The following is a 26,431-nucleotide window of genomic DNA, read 5'->3' as shown; positions in this document are numbered from 1 at the left end:
AGTAGTGATAGTAGTAGTGGTAGTGGTAGTAGTGGTAGTAATTCTAATATCTAGCATTTCTTGAGTCTTACTTTTTTGTCTGATGGTGTTCTAAGCAGTTGACACTACTATCTCATTTAATCTTCACAATAACCTTAGGAGGCAGGTGTTATTATTTTGTACTTTTCTTTTGGAAATTGAGGCACAGCCAAGGTAACTTTGTGAAAGTTACCAGCTAACTTATGTTGAAGCAAGTATTTCCAACCAAGGTCTCACAGAGTCTGCCTCCTTAACTGCTATTCTATATAGGTATAATTAATAAATTGTAGTAGATCCTAATGTTGGAATACCTAGTCTTTTTCAGGGTTGGTACTAGGGTGATGCAAACACAACATTAAAAGAGGCACAGTCTCCTACACTCATACAAATGCAGGGTTGCAACCTGTTCTAGTTTGCTAGCTGCTGAAATGCAATATACCAGAGATAGAATGACTCTTTAAAAGGGGAATTTAATAAGTTGCAAGTTTACAGTTGTAAGACCATGAAGATGTCCCAATTAAAGCAAGAATATAGAAATGTCCAAATTAAGGCACCAACAAGAGGTTACCTTCATGCAAGAAAGGCTGATGTAGTTCAGAGTTTCTCAACTGGAAAGGCACATGGCGAACATGGTGACATCTATTAGCTTTCTCTCCAGGCTTCTAGTTTCATGAAGCTACCCAGGGTGCATTTTCTTTCTTCATCTCCAAAGGTGTCTGGAAGCTTGGGCCCTGGTGACTCATAGCTCTCATTGATCTCCCCCAAAATGCTTCCTCTTCTAAAGGATTTCAGTAAACTAATCAAGACCTACCTGTAATGGATGGAGTCACATCTCCCTCTAATGAAAGATTAATACCCACAATTGGGTGAGTCACATCTCCATGGAGATAAGTTTCCAACCTACATTACTGAACAGAAATAATAATAATAAAAAAAACCAGTTGCTCCCACAAGATTAGATCAGAATTAAAACATGGCTTTTCTAGGGCACATAATCCTTTCAAACTAGCACGGTACCTGAGAGTGATTCCTCCGTAAATTTAAACCCTGGGTACCTTTCTTGCCTCATCCTGCTCCTTTCTTGGCTGTTTAAATGTGTAAGGTAGGTTATGTATGTAACATGGGATGAAGTGGAAATAATGTATGTAAAAGGAGCCCATTTTTTTAAATAAAAATAAAGTATATATATGTATGCTAGTGTATAGTTAAAATGGATGTAAGTGTAAAATTATTTCCAAGAGTTGCATGTTGAAGAATTGTGGGAAGGAAATCTTATTGTTTACACATTTTGGTATGCTTTGATTTTTAAAAAATGAACATGCCTTTATTAGTTTTACTTAAAAATAATAAAAATCCCAGTGGCATGTATAAAAATGTGTAAGAGAAGAAATTTAGGAGAAAGGAAGAAATACGACCTGAATATCTATGCATCAGAATTGATATTTTGAAATTACCATCCTTGAAGTTTTTAATTGTGTTCATTCTTATATATTTATTAGCACTTCTATATATTTATATATAATTAATAGTATATTAAATAATTATTTAGATAATGAAGAATAATTATTTTTATATATTTATTAAAATGCAAAATAAATGGTTTACTCTACCAAAAATTCAAACTAGTTTCAATAATAGGCTTATGATTATAAGTTACCATTCAGCTATGTTTGATTATCTATGAATAGATTATGCCATAAATTCTCCTTGATGACTGAGTGGCTCTCTGCCTTTTACATATAGGCAAGTCATAGGCTATGGATAGTGAAGTGTGGGAGGAGAAGATAGGGGCAAGATATTATGGGAATGAGTATATAGTTGTGACTATGTTCTAAAGACAATTCAGTGTGTTTGGGATGATAAAAGAAAAACTTTTCATGTAATTTAGGATTTCACAGCTTTATTGAGTGATTCATGAGCTGAGCAGCCTACCATTCAGTAATTAGAAGGGATCTCTATCAAGGGAGTAGAAAGGGGAAGTTCATATAGGGTGAACATAAAAGCAAGGGACACAAAAGCAAGGGAGGAAATGTTCTGATTGGCTGGCATTGTTTCCATTTTACATAGGGGAGGTCTTATATAATGGGAAGCAGATATAGATTGATTAGTGTGGTATTTTTGTCCATTTTGATAAGTTACTTTTATCACCAGGTGTTGCTTATCAATAACCTTGTAGGGTATGTTGTATTTTCTCAGAAAAACCCTGCAGTTCAATTGTTTTTGTCTTCTGGAAAAGGCCTTCTTGGGAAAGGGGGCTTTCATTGGGCAATGACCAATGCAAGTGTTCATTTTATTTTAATTAACAGGGATTAACTTTTGTTATATGTTACTGTTGTAGTTGTGATTATTCACACTAACAGAACTGAGAACTTTATATTCCTCAATTTGGTTGGGTCCCAGCCCTTTTCCTGCATATCCCCTGGGTTGTAATAATGTACCATTTGGGTCACTTGCCTTATAATGAATTGTTAGTTAATTACATTAACATACTGTTACAAAGCCTTCATTTAAGATAAAGTGGCATTTTGCAGAGTTTGAAATTGGGTAGGGCTGTTGATTATCAGCTACTTTTGCTATTAAATCTGTTTGCTTACTGAAAAATGAAGAAAGATAGTTGGAAAGGATGCCATGTCATTAGTACCTTCTTCTGCTCTCCAGTTGTTGAATGCTCCTATGGAAACATTAAGTGCTAATTGAACACCTTCTGTTCTTTGTAATATTTGCATTGTTAGGTACCCGTGTGTTGTCTGAATTGATTTGTTCTTTATTACTTTGGGAAATTGGAGGTTTTTAGGTTTCACAGTGTGAATTACTTTTGCTTTAAAATAAATTTGTGAATTAATCTTAGAGTGGTAAATTTAAGGTTAATTTCATACTTGATAATTTAAAATAGTGATCCTCAGCCTTTTGTCATTGTCCCTATAGGAGCCTTTTTAGACATTTTTCCCCCTAACCCCCCCCCTCCCATGAAATTTTAATACCACAGATATACTATATATCTGTTTATGTTGTCTGGTATGGTTGAGTTTTGAATGGTTTATACATTGATATATCTAAGATATACCCCATCCCCACCCCCACCTCAAGACCAAATTTTGTCTTCCTGAGGATGTTATTGGTCCCCATTGAAAATGTGTTATTTACAGTGGTTTTGGCTGGGGAAGCAGGGCGCAGTGGGATGATTTTTTGACCCACTGTCAGTAGTGTGAAGGTTGAGAAACTGATTTAGAGAACTTAAATTTTCCTCTTTGTTCTTTAATTAAATATTACTAAAGTAGAATTTAAAATGAATGAAAGTTCAGTATTAAATATATTATTTAATTTTATCCATTTTTAAAAACTTATCCATAAAATATAAAGATTTTTTGTATTTGGTGTGTTTGTTTAAAAACAATTAATTGTACCATTTATGTCTTTAGCCATAAAAACAGTATGATTTTAAATCTTAGGGATGTTTGTGTCTTTCTTTTTTTTTTTTTTTGCATGGGCAGGCATGGGAATTGAACCCGGGTCTCTGGTATGGCAGGCAAGAATTCTGCCTGCTGAGCCACTGTGGCCTACCCCTTGAGTCTTTTTGTTATTGTTCTTTTCCTTATCTTTTTCTTTTTTTTAGAGAGGCAAAATAGCATAATGTTAGATTCATTTGACTGCATATAAATCTTGGTTCTGCTGCTAACTTATGGGTTGGGTATATAGTGGTGAAAGTAAGGTACTTGTCCCATAGGGTTGTGAGAAATAAGTTATGTGTAAAGTGCTTATTGACACACAGTAAGTGCTTAATGCTAATCAACATATATAGTAAGTAGTTATTGCTAGTCATTATTCTGATCTACATAGCATGCATTTACTTCATTAAAATTTTAATAATTTTGCTTTCTTTTTCTCTTTGTAGATTTATGGTGGATTATTTTCTGAAGATAAATGTTGGTACAGGTGCAAAGTACTGAAAATCATCAGTGACGAAAAGGCAGGAAACAAGTGTTCTTGTGCCTTGTGGAATATATATTCTGGTTCCAAAATTTGATGCTTGTTTTGTCCCTCATTGCCTATTCATCATAGTAATAAGATCTGGTTCAGTGAACTTAAAATTTACTTAAAACATACCTTTTTCCCTTAGTGAACACAAAAGAAATTAATTGCTTTTTAAGATTCAGATTCAGCAATAGTCTTCTCTTCTGAATATAAATTATAATATAATCATTCCAGGTTGTCCAAGAATTTATATAATTTGTAGATTTTCTTTGGTTACCAGAAGGTTCTTTGTACCCAGTTCTTAAAAGTGTTCAGTTTTTGCTAATAAGTAACTTTAAAAAGTATTCCATTACAATTGATAAATAGGAGAAGAATATTTGATTGGTCCTGAAGTTAGGTATATTTTTTACTTGATTGATATGAATATTGTTAATAATGAAGATTAGCTTGCCACATTGTTACGCCTGGGTTAAATGCTTTTGGCTGTTTTGTTTTTCACATTGTGAACTTGTGGGAGATTTTTTTCTTTTTTAGTATTTTTGTTGAGATATCTTCATGTACCCATACAGTCCATCCAAAGTATACAATCAGTGGCTCACAATATCGTCAAATAATTGTGTATTCATCAGCATGATCATTTTGAGAACATAAACATCGCTCTAAAAAGAGAAACAGAAAGAAAAAACTCATACATCCCATGCCCCTTACCCTTCCCTCTCATTGACCACTGGTATTGCAATCTATCCAATTTTTTTTTTGCCCCTTATTGCGCCCCCATCATTACTTATTTTTTGTCCTTTTTTTTTTTACTTCTCTGTCTGTACCTGGGATAAAGGGAGCATCAGCCACAAGGTTTTTTTAAAAAATATTTTTATTGGGAAATCTTCACACACATACAGTCCATCTAAAGTATGCAATCAGTGGCTCACAATATCATTACATAGTTGTGTATTCCTCACTATGATAATTTTTAGAATAAGAAAAAGAAATGAAAAAGAAAAAGAGTGGTAGAATGCTGGCCTTTCATGCAGGAGACCTGGGTTAGATTTCTGAACCGTGCACCCAAACAACAAAAAGAAAAAAACTCATATATCCCATGCCAAAAAGAAAAAAAAAGCTCATATATCCCATGCCCCTTACACCTTCCTCTCATTGACCACTAGTATTGCAATCTACCCTTTTTTAACCCCTTATTCCCACTATTATTTATTTACTTTTTATCCTTATTTTTTTACTCATCTGTCCATATCCTGGATACAAGGAGCATCAGACACAAGGTTGTGACACAGTCACACGGTCACATTGTAAGAGCTATATGGTTAAATAGTTGTCTTCAAGAATCAAGGCTACTGAAACAGATCTTAACAGTTTCAGTTATTTCCCTCTAGCCACTCCCATAAACTGAAAAGGAATATCTATATAGTACATTCAGAATAGCCTCCAGGATAACCTCTCAACCTTGTGTGAAATCTCTTAGCCACTGAAACTTTATTTTGCCTCATTTCTCTCTTCCCCCTTTTCATCAAGAAGCCTTTCTCAGTCCCATAATGCCAGTCCCGGCTCATCCCTGGGAGTCCTGTCCCACATTGCCAGGGAGATTTACGCTCCTGGGAGTCATGTCCCATGTAGGGGGGAGGGCAGTGAGTTCACCTGCTGAGGTGGCTTAGAGAGAGAGAAGCCACATCTGAGCAACAAAAGAGGTTCTCTGGGGGTGACTCTTATATAAGTAGGCTTAGCTTCTCCTTTGCTGGAATGTTTCATAGAGGCAAGCCCCACGATTGAGGGCATGGCCTATTAAATTGGTTGTTCCCAATGCTTGTGAGAATATCAGGAATTCTGCAGGTGGGAAAGTTTAATATTTCCTCCTTTCTCCCTAGTCCCCCAAGGGTACTTTACAAATACTTCTTCTCTGCCCCGATTACTCTGGGATGTATCAGAGCATCACAATAACCTGTACAGACCAACAAGATAGATCTCATTCCCTATTCAAGATTCCATGTAATTATGGTGTTCAAATAAACTGGCCATACAAGTTAAATTAGATAGTGCACTACCAAAAACATCAATGTTGTACCAAATAAACATCTCTTCCCTCGGTCATGCAGAAGATGAAGTTTTAAAATATAAACCATATCATCCTTTACCCTGTGTTCTGATTTACCTTAGTTCTATCCAGATTAGCTTCATTCATATGTCTTGTTGAAGTCTAATCACCTTTTCAACTTTTTAAGCAGTTGCTATATGGGATAATGCTGACTTTCATAGCTTCAGAGTTCTAACTCTGAATCTCAGGTGTCACATAAATACCCACAGTTTCAGGGAATATCCAGGTTATACACAAGTAGCTCAGCATCTCAGAATTTAGAAAAATAATGGCTACAACTCTGGAATTGATAGAACTGCTGTAAGAGCTTATAACTGAGAAACCTTTACAGTAGGTTCCAACCTGGTAACCTATGCTTTCGACTTCAGTTCTCTGAGTTTGTATGTCAGTTCATATGAGTGAGGCATGATAGTACTTGCCTTTTTGTTTCTGACATATTTCATTCAACATACTGTTCTCAAGGTTTGTTCATCTAGTTGCAGGCCTCACAACTTCATTCCTTCTTGTAGCAGCTCAGTAGTCCATTGTATCTATATATTACAGCTCCCTCTTCCATTCCTCAATGTACCCTTAGGTACATTGCAAATAACAAGAATGCTGCCCTGTGGGAGATTTTTAAGGGAATACAGGGATGTAGGATTTTGAATAACAGTTTGGTGGCAGATGCACATTGCAGACTGTAGTAAAAGCATATCTGTCAAGTTTCCTTTAGTGTTTTTTCTGTATTTACTTTCCTGGACTTAAAACGTTTTATAATGTTATATGTAATGAATTTTTTTTTGGTGTAATAAGGTTGATAAGGAAAAGCAATTTGAGTATTGCTCTTCATATCCTATATATATTTTTGAACTTGATTTATTACTGTGATAGGTAATGGTTTATCTTAGTGAAAAAGACCTTTCTAATAGAAACTTTCCCCATAATTTGACAGCTGTAAATGATATTTTATATTTGCTTTTGGGTTGGCATTAGCTTTTTGGGTTAAGGGGCAAGATAACTTTTGACTTTGTAATAAGCTGTTTTTCTTTATCTTTCTTAAACAGATACAGAGTTGAAGATAAGGGTGATTTTGAGTTATTCACAAGGTCTGGTAGCTAGAACAGGCTCAATTTTGTCAAAAGAAGTATTTTTTTTTAGATTTTATTATTTGCAACTTGAACTTAAGAATGCTGACTGATTTGAACATTAGTAGAGATAGGGAAAGACTGTAAGTCTTTTGTTTATTTAAAATACCAATTGTTAAATAAAAGCCATAATGAGAAACGGTACTGATGGATTTTGACTAGTTCCAAATATAGACATCAATTATTTCATGGACTATAGACTTTTTTTAATTTTGAGGTAATTGCTAGAGTTTTTGTCGCTTTGAAGTGAAATGCTATTTTGATTTACAGGTAATTAACAGAAAGCAACAAATTGGTGGTTTCTTTGGATATATTTAATCTACATTCAGTATTAGTATTTCTTTCATCTTTTTCCAGTGTCTGGTGAGGTACATTGACTATGGAAATACAGAAATTCTAAATCGATCTGATATGGTTGAGATTCCTTTGGATTTGCAATTTTCCAGTGTTGCTAAAAAGTACAAACTTTGGGGACTGCAGATTCCTTCTGGCCAAGAAGTTACCCAGTTTGATCAGGCAAGTCACAGAATTTGAATATTTTTATTAATGAAAGTAAAACTATGAGCTTGAAACAAAATAAAAGCATAGTTACTCATTTTGCTTCATTTAAAAGTCTGTATATTAATATGAATAATAGAATAATTCAAAATACATTATATAAAAATGTATTTGTACCCATCTTTGCTAGGTAGAGGTTCTTGAACATGTATGGATGATATATATAGTGAATAAATTTAAACAGACTTTTTCTGATGTGAAAGCTTAAAAGAATAATTTCTTATATGACAGAGAAAATAAAGAATACAGTTATTCTGTCTCCTTTTGCTTTTGAAAAGTATTTATTAAATGAAAGCTCTAGCTATAAATATCACAAATTACAAATTGGTAGACTTTAATTAGATTTTATCATTTTGACAGAAAGTCATACTGTTTGATGTAGTAATTGGCAGTGATGTCCTATTAACTTAGATTCTGGTTTATATTCGTTTCCATTGAACTGTGTTTTAGTAACCTAATCTTTGAAAAAAATTTGTTAATTTTAGGGGTAGAGTATAGGAATCCTACCTCCTTTTAAAACCTGTGCAGTAATAATAGTTACTTTGGTGAGTAGTAGTGCTGGTGAGGGGTATTGCATTGTAATCAGGTTTTGTAATTGTTTTATTTTGCAGTTCAAGTGGCTTATGTGCAAATTACTCTATCAGTATAATAGGAAACAGTAATTAAATTCAGAAACTTTATATTTGCCTCTTATTTTTGTGAATCTTGTAGGTGTATTAGGTTTCTATATTTACAAAAAACATTTCTGTATATTGAACTAAGATTTTTATAGATATGACTATAAAATGACAGTTTTCTAAAAAAATGATGTAATTCCTTTATTGTTATTTTCTTATCACTGCCACCAAGACCATGTTGGGTCCAGCCTTCATTCCTTATCCCCTTTACCCCAAAAGGTGCCTACCTCCTTCCCAGACCAGTTGAGGGAGTGCAGGACTTGAGGCTAGAGCTGTAGTTAGGCTCAAGTATAATTTCCTATATGAAGTCTTTGCTAATGTCCTCTGTCTTTTTCTCTGTAACTGTTTTAGTTACTCAGCATATATAGTATGTAGAATTGTAATTTTTTTGTGCTCCACAAACACTGAGCTTGATCAAGACAAGGGTTGTATTTTATTCATTTATATGCCTCATTTCCTACCCCTGTCTGTTAGGTATTAGATGAACATCTAATTTATCTAGCATATGACTGTATGAATTGATGGATGAATAGTAAGGATTCAGTTTAAAAACAAAACAAAGCAAACACTTCCAGAAGTTGTTATATGCGCTGAAATAACTTTAGCACACTTATACTGTAAGTGTAGTTGACATTGATATTCAGACTGGTGGTTATTAATTGCTGAAGAAGATCAAACGCAAATTAAATTATGTTCCATATGCCTTACTTACTTTAAAAATTATATGTAAAATCAGGATTGAGAACTAGGGATTAGAATTAGGGTTCAACAGTTCAAGACCCTTTAGCCAGTTTTCTAATATATCCAAACAAAATTAAGTGGAACGAAGTAGAAAGCAAATGATGCTTTCTTGCTTCTGAATAAAGCTTACCTTTTTGGAAAACCAAATGAAATGTATCGTAGAGAAATGACATTATTATTTTTTTAATGATTGAAAGATGTATGTTTTCTAAACCAATGACCACATTTACCTAAAATGTAAATCTTTCATTTAAATACCTAAATATGTTTAAAATATATGTATAGTTCCAACTCACAAGTTTGGACTGAAAATATAACACATTTCTCACTATAAAATTAAATATTTCATATTTTAAAAGAATATGTAACTTGCATTTATGACAAAGTATATTAAAACACCATATATTATCTACCCTATCATTCTTATTGGTAGTAAGAATTGGAGAGAACTAAGATTTTTATTCCAAATCCAGGGTTCTTTGTGATTATATATGATTCGGGGAGAATTTGGTTGAACAGTTTTTACAAATTGTGATTGGTGAACGTATCCTTCTCTTTGATTTCAAAGAGAAGTCGAAAAGTCTTCTGTATAAAAATTCAAGTAAGAAGTAGTATACCTTCAGAAAATTTAGCTTAAGCTAATTAGAACTTTTGTAGAAAGTAGAGTATTTTTATTTGATTTTATGTTGCCCCAAATATAGTTTCTTAAAATGTAAAGAATTTCACATATTCCAGCAGTAAAAAAAATAACAAAAACCTGTACCTCCTCCCTTATATCCACATATTATTGATATTTTTTTGGTATAGTGCCTTTTTACAATTAATGAGATAATATTACAATGTCATTGTTAACTATAGACTTCAGTTTGCATTAATTGTAATTTTCCCATATACCACCCCATTATTAACACCTTGTGATAGTGACATACATTTGTTCTTTGTTCATTTAAAAACTTTCTGATATTTGTACAATTAACCACTGTCGTTGTCCACTCTAGGTTTCACTAAGTTATACAGTCCCAGTTTTTATCCTCTAGCTTTTATCCTCACCTTCTGGTGACATCCATGACCCTAATATTCCTCTTTCAGTTCTACATTCAGCTTTGTTAATAGTACTTATAGTATTGTGTTACCATCACACAATATTGTGCTATTCATTCTGAACTTTTATATAATCAGCCTTATTAAACATTCTGTATTCCTTAAACATCAATTATCCTGTCTATGCCCTCTTTCTATCTCCTGATAACCTTTACTCTCAACTTTAACTCTCAGAGTTTACTTGTTGTATTGAGTTTATATTAGTGAAAACATACAGTATTTGCCCTTTTATTTCTGGCTTATTTCATTCTATATAATATCCTCAAGATTCATTCATATCATTGCATGCATCATGGCTTCATTCCTTCCTGCAGATAAACACAGTATTCCAGCATATGTGTACACCACAGTTCGCTTCTCCTCTCATCAGGTGGTGGACCCTTGGGCCACTTCTATCCACTAGCAATCATGCTGCCATCAAGATTGATGTGCAGATGTCTTTTTGTGTCCTTGCTTTCAGTTTTTCCAGGTATACACCTGGTCATAATGAGATTGCTAGATAATATACAACTCAGCTTCCTGAGGAATTGCCACACTGCTCTCCAGAGCGACTGCACAATTCTACATTCTGACCAACAGTGAATAAATAGACCTTTTTCTCTGTATCTTCTCCTTCTGGACTATTTTTGCTATTTATTTTGATATTCTTGGTTAATTCAAGCCTCTCAATATGATGTGTGTCTTTGTAAATTTTAGACTTTAAAGCATTTATAAAACCTGTGGTTTTGTTAACCTAAAATACCTTGTCATTTTGGTTTGTGGATTAAAAAGTGATTGTTTACCTTTATTTTTTTCAATTTTTGGTTGTGATGGTGTGTGATCCTTGAACATGTATACTTTTTTTTTTTGTCCGTGCCAATCCCCGGACAGGCACCAGGAATTGAACCCAGGTCTCTGGCATGGCAGGTGAGAACTCTGCCACTGAGCCACTGTCACACTGCCGTTTGAACATATATAATTTGAATCTCCTCCTCTGCTCTTTCAGATACATCTTTTTATGGCCCAGGGGTTCTTATCCTGGGTTATATTGTATCACAGTATATAATCTTATATATTTTATTTTATGTATTTAAAGACATTATTCATTGGAGAATTCCAAAAGGTTCACAAGACTGATAAAGTAAACTTTGGCACAAAATAAATTTAAGAATCCCTATATAGGTCTCACTTTTACCCTGTATACTGTAGTATAATTGAACAAAATGGTGCAAAATAGAAAATAATTTCTCCCTACCTATATTATTTCATTTCTTAGACCTTGAAGTTTATCTCCCTCCCTTCCACTCCTGCTCCCTTCCTCTCTTTTTAATACAGCCAACTTACATTTACTAGTTTTTAGTTTGATTTTTATACTCTTCTTTATACTCTTTTCTCCGATTATTATTGTATGATTTGCTTTTTTTTTTTTTGCATAAACTATATTGTTATTCACATACCTCTAGTAGTAATCTAGTTGAAATTAAAGCTCTTTCCTCTAGGACAGAGATTTGGTCCATGCAGTTGATGAAATCCCTATTCCAAGGAGGGTTTGAACCAGTGAATTTCAATAGTACCCATTTTTGTTTTAAATATGTTCTTTATATATTATGAAAAATAATTAATTTAGTTTTTAGTATTGGGTGAAATAAAAAAAGGAACTTGGAGAAATCTGAGAAGAGAATAATAATTATCAAGTTAGACCATATTAAAGTAATTTTAGGAATTACAATTTTCTGGAGGAGTAGACAAGTTCTTATTAAAATTAAGTTCCAAGATACCTTACAGTCCCAAATGTATTTTGAGTATATCTGTGTTCAGTGCTGTGGATGGATGGATAATCAATACTTAAAAGTCAGAAAGTACCTAATTTTTCATATGATTTCTTGTATGCTAATTATATAGCTGTCAGCCCTTTAAACACAATTTTGTTTGAGAAGTCTGAATTTAGGAATTCCCACCATCTCACATTCCTTAATTTCAGTTTGTTAATGTTTTGTGCTTAGGCTTTGAGTTGCTGATTTTGCTCCTGCTCTTCTCTTAAGACCAGAATGCCTGGTTCTGTCTTTAAAATTATTTTTAAAGTTTTGTTGAAATTTAACACCTTTTCTAGATACCAAAAACTCATTCTTATGTCTTGAAGCTCCTCAGGACACCATTATATTCAGTTGGGTCTAAAATGATCATCACAAGCACAATCTGCAGGTTGAGAAATTTTATTTTGGAATGTTTAATTAGTACACATTAAAAAATTAATGTATATGGCTGTCTATGTAGATATTAGCTGTACTTCTGGAAGGGGAGCGTTTAGCATGTGTGTAATTGCAATGCATTCAAACAGATACAGAAGTATATTTGCATATAGCGACATAAAGTAAGGGTATATGTAGAAATTTCAGCATGAAGAAATATCCTTGCAGAGAAAAATGGGTGGAAGTAAAATAAGTGAAGAAAAACTTGTTGCTGTAGCTGGTTTATGTTTTCTTTCCTATTTTTCTTAGGGCAGAACCTTTTTGGGGAGCTTGATTTTTGAAAAAGAAATAAAAATGAGAATTAAAGCAACTTATCAAGATGGAACAATTATTGCTCAGGCTGAGTATGGCAGTGTGGATATAGGGGAAGAAGTGGCTAAGAAAGGATTTGCAGAAAAATGCAAACTTGCTTCAAGTACTAACGTCTGTGAGGAAAAAAAATCGGATCCTGGTCAGCTTGCCCTTAGGAACCTCAAAAGTCCCATTCCCTTGTGGGGGCACAGATCAAACCAGTCAACCTTTAGCAAGCCTAAGGGGCGCTTAAGTGGGAGGCCGACTCTTGACTTGAAGAATGAAAATAATACAGGAAATCATGTGACATTTCCAAAGTAAGATTATTGTGGGGATTTTAGTTTTAACTAATTTCTATTTCATGGTAAAGGCCTTTGTCTTAGTAGAATAGAAGTCAAGGCTTACGCTTTCTCAGTCCTTAGCTGTGTGACTGACTTTGGGGATTGATTCTGACTTATTTTTATTTTTCTTAAAAATGCATTCCTCTCAGCTTTAGCAGGAGTATTTTCAGTAAAAACTGCTTTGAAAGAAAAATCATTCCTGGATTCTTTGAAGTTCACATGCTAACCTTTCATGCCAAATCTTTTGAATACATTTATCAAAAACAAAAATCTGCTTCTAAATTTTGGATTATTCAGGCTCAGCCAGATTTTTAAATATGCTTTGAAGTTTTCCTGTGTGTAAGAATATTTTTAATGCGTTTCAATGATTGCCTTTTCATTTTTCACAGAGATAGGCTATTTGTTCTTCTTGTGGAAAGTTAATAGTGAAATTTGATTATTCCAAAAGGAGTTTACTTTTTAGATTATTTTTAATTAGTGCAAAGTAGAAAGCCAGATTTGTTGTTTATATGTACCAAAACGTTCACATACTTCTGTATTGTAAACCATGCCATGATACCATGTCTTGGGTGATGTAGCTGTTTGTTGGGATCTTATTCCAGTGCTTTAGAAACTAAACTGCAAAATGGGGTGGGTAGTGTGGGAGCAGGGATTGGAAGAGACTAATAGAGACATACTTGCATTGCATTTGCTGGAGTTTATAGTGCTATGAGGAAGTTGGAATGTATTTTTTTTAGAGTTAGAGGCATTGTTTTTTAAGTATGACTTCAGTTATGAAATTTAGTTTGCATTAATTTTTTAATGTTGAACTAGGTAAAGGTTTTGGATTAGTTTTCAAAATTAATTTTAAAATATATTGTAGTATAAGAAGCCTGAGCTGATATAGTTTAGATTTCTGATCTTTGTCACCCTTACACAGTTTGGTTTTTAAATTGAATGAATTTGTTTTTAATAGGGAAAGTTTGGCTGCTAGTGACTTTAATTTAGGGTCTAATGTCAGCCTGGAAAAAATTAAGCAAGACCAGAAACTGATTGAAGAAAATGAAAAGCTTAAAACAGAGAAGGAGCTTCTTCTTGAAAGTTATAAGGTATTAGAATTGAAAGTAGAACAGACTGCCCAGGAACTGCAGGTATGTTCAGTGTCTTAAGGTAAAGAATGTCCAACTGGAAAATTTCTGACCTCACCTGTTCTTAAATGTTTGTTTAATATTCTATCACTCCCTTTCCTTTCCCTCCCTAGTCTCATTTTTTCCTTTTATTTATTTACGGATGAAATTTTTCTTATATTTCAGACTAATCATTTTTTTATTTCATTGGTGGTTTGTAAGTTTGATGATTTATCATTTTATGTTTTCTTTTCTTTTTTTTCCCAAGCCTTCAACTTAGGAAATCTTCAAACATTCATAAAGAGAATTGAATAATTAACCCTCATGTATCTAGCACTCAAATTTTACAGTTATCAAACATGTGGCCAGCTTTTTTGCTGAGTTATTTTAGAACAATCCCTTTCATAATGTTTCACTGTAAATGCTTTTATATGTATTTTAATAGAAGTATTAATTGGTTTTCAGATGTCCCACATTGTCCTATGAGTGCTCCTAGTCAGAATCCCAGTTAGGTTGATTCTTTGCGTTTGGTTGGTTTATCTCACCAGTCACTTTATCTGTATCTTGTGTTGCTTAATAGGCACTATATGCCGTATATTTTCTTTTACGATCATTAGAGTTCAAGGTTTCCTCAGGTTCAGGTTCAGTTTTTTTCCAATAATATCTTAACAGGTGGTACTGCCAGAAGACAATATCTTGTTGTCTTTCTTTGTGATTTTGGGACTGATCAGTGATTTCAGGTCTTAGTCTGACTCATTCATTATGAAGTTTTCATGAATCTTGCACCTAATGATTTTAGCAGCCATTAACGATTGATTGTTATCTTTATTTTTCATCAAGTGTTGTATTTATTAGTTGTAAATGTTCAATCATTTGGTCATGCTGAAGCATAATTTGTTCAAGAAATGCAGGATAAATGTTTGATTCTTTCTCTTTATATACCAGTTTTTAGAATAATGGGGTTATTTCCTAGCATCATCCAACCATTGAACACAGAGGGTTTTTTATTTTCCTTAAGTGTCATTATGAACTAATGAATTTTAAACATATTGCAAGTGTTTTAATTTTTTGCAGACATTATTCTTTTTTTATTGTGATGAATAATATATATACAAAAAAGCAGTAAATGTCAAAGCACACTACAACAGTTAGTTATAGAACAGATTTCAGAGTATGGTATGGGTTACAGTTCTGTAATTTTAGATTTTTCCTTCTAGCTGCTCCAAGGCACTGGAGACTAAAAGAGATATCAATATAATGATTCAGCAGTCATACTCATTTGTTAAATCCTATGTTGTCTATTATAACTCCATCTTCTCTTTGATCTTCTTCCAAGTCTTTTGGGGTATTTGAGAAGGGTAAAGATTTTACTTGCAGAGTAGGACTTAGTTAGAGAGAGAGAGAGAGAGAGAGAGAGGCCACATCTGAGCAACAAAAGAGGTCTTCTGGAAGTAACTCTTAGGCATAACCATTGGTAGGTTTAGCTTCTCTGCTACATAAATAAGCTTCGCAAGGGCAAGTCTCAAGAGCAAGGATATGGCCTGTTGATTTAGGAGTCCCTAATGTTTGAGATATTATTATTTTTGATGCTCAGATTATCCCATACTTGGTCTGTGTCAGCTCTTTAAGTTTATTCCTGTGCCCTTTTGAAGTCCAGCTTCCTTGATTTCTTTATAGTAGGTTGTTATATGCTCATCTTGTACATTTTCTGTCCTGATCCTTAGAGACTAGCTTCTGGGGGCTAGACATGTGCATAGATACTAATTCTGTCATTCTTCTAGGGCTACAGAATTTCTACTGATAGAAATAGGAAGTATAGTTTTATTTTTAATAATACTTTATTGAGGTAAATTTTATGTGGAGTAAAAATTTCTAGATATTGTGTAGAGATCAATAAATTTTGACAAATTTATAAACTTATTTAAACATTACCCTTGTTAAGATTGGGCTGAAATACAGGATTGGATTGTTAAATCAGACATACCTTAATCAGAGATCTTACCCAGTATCAAGCATTATCAATACTTTAAAGGATATAGACAATCAAGGGGTTCATATGAGATAGACAGGTGTGGCCGTCGTGGTTGGACCCTAGGATCTGTCTTCCCATGTGGATGTACACTTCAGACCCAGAATAATAATGACTTGTCCATGTGATTTTCAGGATTGTACACATACCATTTATGAAAATCTCCATTTTATATTCTACAGAGTTGGGTACCTCTTGTGACATTCTCCAAGGTTTTCTTTATTATATATCCATAAATCTCGGTTCTATTTACTATAAATAATCCTTTAGTCGGGATGTCCTATTATAGGTATTTCAGAAATAAATTTTCTTCCTCTTAGCAAATAATCTAGAAGTCTAGTTGACAGAAAGGTTAGCCTAATTACCTGTCTTTTATTTTATTCCTTGGGGGCATTCCCCTTCCCCGTTCTACTGAGGAAATAGATTGCAGGCCATCTTGCTTTATATTCCAAAGATACAAAACATTTTCTTGAGCCCCGCAAAGTTCCTTCGTGCTCTTTTCTACCCAGTCCTACCTACTACCTCTACCCCTCCATCCTAGGCAAGTACTATTCTGTTTTATGTGACCATAATTTAGTTTTCCTGGTTCTGTACTTAATAAAAATAGAATCATACAGTATGCATATACAATATGTATTCTTCAGTTTCTGGCCTCACTTGTTTAACATAATGTCTGTGACATTTACGTATGTTGTACTTATCAGTAGTTCTTTTTTATTGTTGAGTAGTATTCCATTGAATCAAAATAACTTTGTTTCTTTCTTCTCTTGTTGATAGATATTTAGGTTGTTTCCACTTTTTGACTATTATTAATAAAGCTGCAATGACTATTTCATAAGTTCATTTTTCTTAGATTATAGTGTTGGAATTTGTAGGTCAAAGGGGAAGTATATATTTAACTTTATTAGAAACTGATAAAAAATTTCGAAACAGTTGTAGTCATTTACATTTCTTACTGGAATTGAAACATAGTAGGGGAGTTTCAGGTGCCTTTATCCTCCCCAACACTTGATATTATGATTCATGTTTACAAAAAAGCAGTAAATTTCAAAGCACAGCACCACAATTAGTTGTAGAACATATTTCAGAGTTTGACGTGGGTTACTATTCCATAATTTTAGGTTTTTACTTCTAGCTGCTCTAAGATATTGCAGATTAAAAGAGATATCAATGTAATGATTCAGCAGTCATATTCATTTGTTAAATCCTGTCTTCTCTGTATAATTCCACCATCACCCTTGATCTTTTGATCCCTCTCTTTAGGGGTGTTTGGGCTATGGCCATTCTAACATTTTCAAGTTGGAAGGGTCCGTCACTAATATGGGGTAGGGAGAGGGAACTATCTGATGTTCTGGAAAGGCTGGGCCCTCCAGATTTCAGGACTTATGTGGTCCAGGGATCCATCTGGAGGTTGTAGGTTTCTGGAAAGTTACCCCAGTGCATGGAACTCTTGTGAAATCTTATATGTTGCCCTAGATGTTCTTTAGGATTGGCTGGAATGGTCCTGGTTGGGGTTTGGCAGGTTATGAAAGGTAGCAAGGTCTAACTGAAGCATGCATAAGAGCAACCTCCAGAATATCCTCTCAACTCTGTTTGAACTCTCTCTGCCACTGATACTTTATTAGTTGTACTTCTTTTCCCCCTTTTGGTCAGGATGGAATTGTTGATCCCATGGTGCCAGGACCGAATTCATCCCTGGAACTCATCTCCCACCTTGCCAGGGAGACTTTCACCCCTGGATGTCATGTCCCATTTAGTGGGGTGGTCAGTGATTTCACTTTCAGAATAGGGCTTAGAGAGAGTGAGGCCATATCTGAGCAACAGAAGAGGTCCTCCGGATGTAATGCTTAGGCATACCTGTTGTAGGCTAAGCTTCTCTGCTACCTACATAAACTTCACAAGAATAAGCCTCAAGATCAAGGGCATGCCTATTGATTTGGATTTCCCTAAAGTTTGACACAGTATCAGGGAATTTCCTGATGGTAAAGTTTAATAGTTCCATATTTTTTCTCCCATCCCTCAGGGGCCTTTGCTAATACTTTTTGATTTATCTGCTTAATTCACTCTAGGATGTATCCAGGCATTACATTAATCTATGCAGAAAAAAGGACCTCTTTCTTGTTCTGGGCTTCCTGTGTTTCATTTGTTCAAATGAGTTATATAGATAGGTTGAGTTAGATTATGTACTACAGAAAATTTCAGTTCCAGACCAAATAAACCTTTCTTTAGTCTCAAAGAGTATGTGTGGTTCTAAAATATAGTCATTGTCTTCCTTACCCCTGTGTACTGAATTACTTTAACCCAACCTGATTGGCTTCATTCTTATCTCTAAATATCAGGTTATATATATAATCTCTAAATACCTGGTATTATGTATTTGTATATATTTATATAAAACAGCCTCTCGAAATCCATAAGTAATAGTTACCACCCTGGACTAAATGTGTTTGCTATAAAACTTACACTCTAAGCCCCTGTTTTCTTGTAATTCAGTTCTTTTTTGTTTCACACTTTGTCTTCTTAATATCCTTTAGCTATGTATTCACTATTAGTTTACTTCTATTTCTATTTTTGTTCATTTCCTTGAATTGATTTAATAGATTTGTCTGAATGTCTCTCATTAATTGTTCCGAAAATCAGTCTTCTCTGAATTTTCTGTTTGTTTCCTTGACTGAAACATATCTTCCTATTTCTAAGTATAGTTTTTAATTTTTTGCTGATATCTGGGCATCTCATTATTTTTCGGTATTAACTCTGAAGCTCAGCTTCTTCCTCTTGCCTACGGTTTATTGTTGTTTGTATTTGTGTTAAGGCCCTTCTTTGATGCTTCATCCAACTTATTCTTGACCTTTAGAGTAGCCTATGTTTAACTATTTAGATTTTTAGATTTTCTCAGCTCTTCTGTACCTCATTCTTGCCCTGGACATTTGGTAGAGTTCTGAAGATTGCCCTATGTCTGTACAGTTGTTTCTCCTCCAGGCAGTAGGTTCCTTTCCTCTGTTCTCTGGGAATCTTAATCTGTTTTTGTACAGAATTTCCTTCCCAACTCTTTTGATTTTTTAAATTCTCCCCCTTACCCTGTGTCCCCTTTTCATTTTACTTTTCAATTCTGGGACCTGTCCTGTCTTACGACTTTTCAGTTCCTCCACCCTTTTTTTTTGTTCTGTGATTCCTTTCTGACTCTGGTTTCTTCCTTGTCAGGGTATCCCACTCCATGGAGCCAGATGGAGCAAATCCAGAAAGGTCTGTTTTATGTTTTGGTGATCCAACAAAAACAGACTGGATGGTTTCAACCATTTCTTGCTAGTAGTATGTCATTGTCTCTTTTTTCCCTCAGGGCATTTTCTGTGTGGTGCTCCTCAGCCCCTGTGTTCATCCCTGGGTCTCTGTGGACTTGGGTATTTGTAGTTGAATGTATGTGGGATTCTCACTTGCTTGCTGTGAGTGGCTCTCTGGTCTACACCTGTGGCAGGAGGGACGTGGGCCATGCTGCTTCTGTGCTGCTCTCAAGTTATGACTCAATTAGGGGGGAGGTGTCATGATTGGTGTGTCCAGCATATAATTCTCCTACCTGGTTTAGGTGTTTTGTTTTCATTTTCTTAATATCAACACGTTTTAAGTCTTTCTGTAGTCTCTATAGTACTCTAGAGATCCAAGCAAGTAGAATTTGTCTTTTCATTAGTTGATTCTGAGGGGATTTGAGTGGCTGTCTTATGTTGCCATGTTGATGATGTCACTCCCTTTTTTGGGGGTGGTGGTGGTGGTGCATGGTCTAGAAATCAAACCTGAGTCTTCTGCATGGAAGGCGAACATTCTACCTCTGAACCACCCATGTACCCTGTCACTCCCTTTTACTTTTGTCTGTCTCCTTATATGTAATAAGTGCTTCCTATAAGCAGCATTGGTTGAGTCTAGACTTTTTAATTTATACTTTTTATTTAGTTTTATAATTTCCTGTCTTTTGTTGGAGTGTTTAATTCATTTTTACTTAACGTAATTGTTGATATGTTTGGGGGTTTAAGTCTGATATCTTTCTAATTGTCTTACTTGTTTCTTGTCACTTTTAAAAACCATAGGTATTATCATCTGATTTTCAGCTTTCTTTTTAAATAAAGTGAATTATTAGTAGTTAAGGACCTTTGAGAAGCAATCAGAGTTAAAAATTATTTTAAATTTATTTTTTCCCTCAGTATTTTATGTTTCTTGTCTAAGTTCATTAATTATTTCTGTTAGTAACTTGTTTTATGGAGTCTTTTGAAAGCGCTCAATACAGTTTTCCCAGTCCTATTTCTTAGATTTATCTAATTTTTGAGTACTTTTAATGAGAACCACAACTGTTGTAACCTGGTTTAGGAACAGAACTGATTCTTCATGATCATGCTACTCAGTAAGAAGGATGTGAGTACACCTGAGCATATCCTACTATTAAAAAATGTTTAGTATGATTTTACTCTTTTTTTTTTTTTATTTTACTGAAGGATTAGAGAGAATGTGAGGACTGGGGAGCATGCTATTTAAATATTGCAAAAAATCTCAACATTTATCTCTTTAATAGCTGGTTCATAGCATAATGAAATAAATTACCAGGTTTTTATATATATTATTGTGTTTATACATTATTTTGGATAATCATGGTATTTGGAACACCACTCAGAGGCAGGGAGAATAATATATCTTGATTCAAGAGAATGACCTTTTTGTTTCTTTCGTGATTCAGAATGATATAATACTTTATCAGAAGACAAATTAATGATTATTTTTTGAAGTTTCTTTTTTCTATGGGATCTTTTATTTTATTTTTTAAATTTAAGTACAAACATTGCAATATGTGAAAGTTTGTTTCCTACTGGCTTCCTGTTAGGATGAAATTTGAAACCCTAATCTATATGAAGTCAAAGGACTGGAACAAATTATCTTTTTCAGATATTAACTAGTAGGGAAATCCGTGTTTGTTCTTCTGTGGCCTCATTTTTTCTTTAAACCTTCAAAGTTTTGTTTCTTATGTCTAAAATCATTTAAATAGTAGCAGAAATACATTGCTATTTGGGTCTCACTAGGATGTGCTTGTATGTTTCAGCAAGAGAAAGCAACTACCATGGATTTGACTAAAAACTTAGAAAGCACTCTGAAGACTCGTGTAGATACAAGAATAAAAAATCTGGCGGCTAAGGTTAAAATATTGAAAGAAGTTAGGTATGTAAGAGCATAATTTTAAGAGGTATAATTTAAAATAATTGCTTATTAGTTGGTGTCTTGTTTAATTTGTATGCCTACAAATGAGAGAACATCTCTTTTCATTAAAATTTAACCTTTGCATTTTTATTAAAGAAAGAAATGAAAAAAGTTATTTCTGAGACAAATTTTACAGTATTCTTCACAGCATTCTATTACTATTTGAAAATTTTAGTGTTTCGGGGTCATTTTGAGACTGAAATAAAAAAAAATTAATATAACTTCTGAGTGGTAGGGAATGGGAAACTACCATGTCCTGTTGTTTTGTTTGGGGTGACTTATTGGACTAAACTGAAACTAAAGATTTCAGGTATCTAAATTACTTTATTATCCTCTGTATAAGGAAAAAATGTGTATTTGCAAAGTGGCCCTTATAGAGTCAGAAGAAAATAAATTGGTTACCAAGTCTATTAAAATAAGAATAACTAAATAATTCAAATGCAGACTTTGAGAAAATGTTTAATAAACTCTTGTTGCTTTATTATTGGTTAGGGAGTTTGTCATCCTTTTCTGCAGTGTGTATAAAATAGTTTTTAAAGCAATCAAGTTCTCTTTTTTTTGTTACACACTGAACTCAAACTAGCAATTTTTCACATACTTTGAAATGCTAAAAGATGTTTCCTGGAGTGAATACTGCACATTTTTCTTTTGTCCAGTGGAAATTTCTGTTCTACAGTAGAAATATATCACTTGGCATCTGGTTAAATCAGTCTCTTAAGAGTTTGAAATTTGGCCCTTCCTGAGCTTAATCAACTTATGGGACACTACCAAAGCTCTAGTGATTACACTGGCAAAGCTGTAATCCAGCTTTGGGCCAAAATGATCCAATGTATTTTAATCCATGTTTGAGGAAACAGTGTGCTCTTAGAAAGGTAGTAGTCTCCTTGGATGTTAGAAGAAAGAATACGAATGGGCCTTGTTGGTTTTGCTAGTTGTCCTTCTCTCTGTTTGCTTTTTAAAATTCAGCAAATACAGATCTGCTTGTTAGAGTGCAAGGACTATGTGCCTATAGTCTTCTTTTGAAAGATATTTTTATTGAGATATCTTCATGCACCATACAGTCCATCAAAAGTATACAATTGATGGTTTACAAAATCACATAGTTGTGTATTCATCAAAATAATTTTTAGAACATTTGCATTACTCCAGAAAAAGAATATTTCCAAAGAAATATGAAAAAAGCTCCATATTCCTTATCACTTCCTGTCATTGACTGCTAGTATTGCAGTCTACCCATTTTTTTTTTTTTTTACCCCTTATTGTCCCATTATTTATTTTTTGTTCTTGTTTTTTTGTACTTATCTATCCATACCTTGGGTAAAGGGACCATCAACCCACAAGGTTTTCATAATCACATAGTCACACTGTATAAACTATATAGTTTATACAATCGACTTTAAGAATCAAGGCCTCTGGAATACAGTTTAACAGTTTCAGCTATTTTCCTCCAACTATTCTAATACCCTAAAACCCAAAAAAGGATATCTATATAATGCATACAAGTAAGCTCAAGGATAATGTCTCAACTCTATTTGAAATCTCTCAGTCACTGGAACTTTATTTTGCTCATTTCTCTCTTCCCTCTTTTGGTCAAGAAGGCTTTCTCGGTCCTGTGATGCTGGGTCTTGGCTCACCCCATAGAGTCATGTCCCATGTTTCCAAGGACATTTACACCCCTGGGAGTCAGGTCCCACATCAGGATGAGGGCAATGAGTTCACCTGTCAAGTTGGCTTAGAGAGGCCACATTTGAGCAACAAAAATGGTTTTCTGGGGGTAACTCTTAGGTGTAATTGTATGTAGACTTAGCTTCTCCTTTGCAGGGATAAGTTTCATAGGGGCGAGCCCCAAGATTGAGGGCTCAGCCTATTGGTTGTCCCCAATGCTTGTGAAAATATCAGGAATTCCGCAGGTGGGGAAGTTTAGTATTTCCTCCTCAGTCCCTCATGGGGGCTTAGCAAATACTTTTTTATTCTCTGCCCAAATTACTCTGGGATGTATTGGATATCACTCTAACCTATACAAACCAACAAGATCTCGCTCCCTATTCAAGATTCCATGTAATTATGGTGTTCAATTAAACTGACCATATGAGTTGTATTAGATAGTGTGCTACCAAAAGTATAAATTTTGTACCAAATGAACATCTCTTCCTTTGGCATCACACAGAAGTTGAAAAGTTAAAAAAAAAAAAAAGTATCCTTTACCCTGTGTTCTGTTTTACTTTAGTCTTATCCACATCAGCTTGATTCATTGTTGAAGTCTAGTCACATTTGCAACTTGTTAAACTTGTTTTTGGGTTCATGGGTCTGGAATCGAATCCAGGTCTCCTGCATGGTAGGTAATATTCTACCACTAAAGTACCTGTACTTGATGTTATTTTAAATTATGCAGGCTTTTTAGCTTGTCCTGTTATATAAACGTTTAAAAAGTACATTTTCATAGCACTGTAAATAGCAACTTTAGACGGTAAGGAAGTGTAAAGTTTTCTCACATATGTGTTTAAATTTCTTAAATATCAGTCTTTTTCTTTTTGCTGTTGTTTCTATTTGAATAGGCTTGTGAACATCAGTGTTCATTTTGGAGATGACCTTTCAGATGCTGTACAAATGTTGGATGAAGAATGTTTTACTTCCCCGGCTTCTTTGAATGAACTGAATATAATTTGGGCAGACTACAATCTGGTTCAGGAGAAGATCCAAACTTGTCAAAATTTGGTGGGTTGAGAAATTTTCCCTATTATCATTTTTGTCTGTTGAATAGAAGGAGACATTGATTATCTTTTAAAAAAGCAGAAGAACGGCAGATATTGTAATGATACTTTATTTGCATGAGGTCTTTAACTTTTTACATTATTTTCATATTATATCATTTAATTTCTTTACTGCCTTTTAAGAAAGGTAGGATAAATGAATGGAAATTGTAGATGAACAAAGTCTTTTCTCCTTTTGCATGATAATTTGCCCTTTGGTAGCTCCCTAGCCCTCTTCCTTTTGGTAGTCTGGGAAAAAAAATCATAAAATGAAGTTGCTATTTTATTTCCTTTATTGGACTTTATTGGACCTTAGAATTGTTATTTTATTTATGTATTTTGTCAAGTTCCTTGACTTGGTTGCCATGAATATTTTTTTTAAAGAAAAAAGAGAATTTTATTAGAGACTCTTTAGTCTTTATAGTTATAAAATGCCCTCTCTGAGCCTAAGTCAAAAAGGATATCCTACAATACAGGCTTTTAAGTATTTGTGCCAGACACTCTTATAGATGTTGGAGGTATAAATTTTTTAAGTTGTGATGCTATCTCTGTCTTTCTTGAGTACAGGACAGATATATAAATAGGTAATTTCAGTGTGGTGTGGGAACTATAATAGAGATAATGAATACGGTTCTTGTATATGTCACACCGAGATATTTCCAGACACAGCCTTTTGGGAGAATTGGAGTTCTTAGACTGGTGAAGTTTTAACTGAATCTTGAAGGATGATTAGATGATGGAGTTGAGGGTGGGATGGGTATAGGAGGGAGGCAGTAAATAATAATAGGAACTTGCATATTTTCTCATGAAGAACAACAATTTTGTTGTTATAGAAATAATGGCGAAAAATAAAGGTTAGTAGAGCTGGCCTATTGAACTTAATTGCTCTTATTTTTAATAAGGAAAGGAAGCTCTTTGTTGGTCTGAGGAGAAAGATGTTCTAAATGCTACCATGTTTGGAGAATATAATGTTAAATTTTATTTATTTTAAGTGATCATACTTTTTTCTTCATATAGATCAGTGGGTGGAAAACATTTGATGTATTAATGGTAGATATTCTTTCTCTCCTTTCTTCAGAATGAAGGGAATATTTTGATTGTCAAAAGAAATGAAGTGCAACAGAAACTGTATACAGCAATAGAAGTTTTTATTCTGGAAGTTGATGAGTTACCACTTAATAAACGCTTGACAACATTGCAGGTTGGGATTTAAAATTCAATTACATATAAATTAAAATAGAAGCTTAAAATTTGAGAGGTGAAATTAGCCTTTTTTTCTTGAGGCTTCATATAGCAGTGATAACTACAAAGACTTTCTTTTCTTCTTTGCTGTATTCTAATTTCTTTTTAATTGAATTGAAATTATATATATATATTTTATTGCATGGACAGGCACCAGGAATTGAACCCGGGTCTCCAGCATGGCAGATGAGAATTCTGCCACTGAGCAACCATCGCATCGCTCTATATTAATGTATTTAATGTGTTTATTTATATAATGTGTATTTATTCTGAAAACAAGGTGAAATACTCCAGTATTTCATTGGGGAAACTCATGGAGATAGCAATAGCAGGCATCTGGGTCTTTGTTTCTCATTGCATTCCAGCAGAAATCTAGTAGGGCCACCAGTCAGAGTTAGGAAGAGGGACCCACCCTGATCCTTGAGTTATAGAGTTTTTAAAAGCTCCTTGATTGGAAGTTCTTTCCCTGGTATGATCAGGGACTAGAGTACAATATCCATATGTCGTAGTAGAATCTTGTCTTCATTACTGTACTGCCAGTTCACCAATGACGTTAATTTGAGGTGAATGAGTGTGTTAAGTCATTCTGTCCATTAATCTAATATTATTCTACACTTATTCACGTCTTCTTTCATGTCCCTTAATAATGTTTAAAATTTTATCTAAAAGGTCTCATGCATTTTTGTTCATTTAACCACTAGCTATTAGAATTTTGATTGCTCTTGTGAATAGGCGGCTGCCCGGAGGGAGAGGAGAGAGTTTCTGACAGTGGCAGGGACTGGGTCCAACCAAACACCAATAGTGGCATTAATAAAGGAGCCACAACATCTTTTGCTGGTGGGACCTGCAGACAGACAAGCGCCACCTACTGGGCAGGATAAAAAAAACAGAGTCCAGAGACTTCACAGGAAAATCTT

The 26,431-nt window shown here is 34.2% G+C and overlaps 1 protein-coding gene across 8 annotated transcripts in view; it reads left to right on the top strand.

The window, feature by feature from the left end:
- The window catches only part of STK31 (serine/threonine kinase 31), a 147,740-nt gene that overhangs the window by 30,890 nt on the left and 90,419 nt on the right, over positions 1 to 26,431 (top strand). For 6 of the 8 annotated variants that reach the window (XM_077121577.1, XM_077121602.1, XM_077121585.1 and 3 more), the window contains 7 exons: positions 3,911 to 3,985; positions 7,576 to 7,734; positions 12,773 to 13,131; positions 14,111 to 14,285; positions 21,368 to 21,483; positions 24,078 to 24,237; positions 25,351 to 25,473. In XM_077121577.1, coding sequence (XP_076977692.1) covers positions 3,911 to 3,985; positions 7,576 to 7,734; positions 12,773 to 13,131; positions 14,111 to 14,285; positions 21,368 to 21,483; positions 24,078 to 24,237; positions 25,351 to 25,473 — 1,167 coding nt within the window. The remainder of the gene's footprint in view (positions 1 to 3,910; positions 3,986 to 7,575; positions 7,735 to 12,772; positions 13,132 to 14,110; positions 14,286 to 21,367; positions 21,484 to 24,077; positions 24,238 to 25,350; positions 25,474 to 26,431) is intronic. The other 2 variants (XM_077121610.1, XM_077121628.1) reach the window with 2 other exon arrangements.

The sequence above is a fragment of the Tamandua tetradactyla genome, chromosome 1 (genome assembly GCF_023851605.1).
Source record: "Tamandua tetradactyla isolate mTamTet1 chromosome 1, mTamTet1.pri, whole genome shotgun sequence".
Classification (NCBI taxonomy): domain Eukaryota; kingdom Metazoa; phylum Chordata; class Mammalia; order Pilosa; family Myrmecophagidae; genus Tamandua; species Tamandua tetradactyla.
Note: the sequence above shows the minus strand (reverse complement) of the source record. Positions and strands in the feature narration are given on the sequence as shown.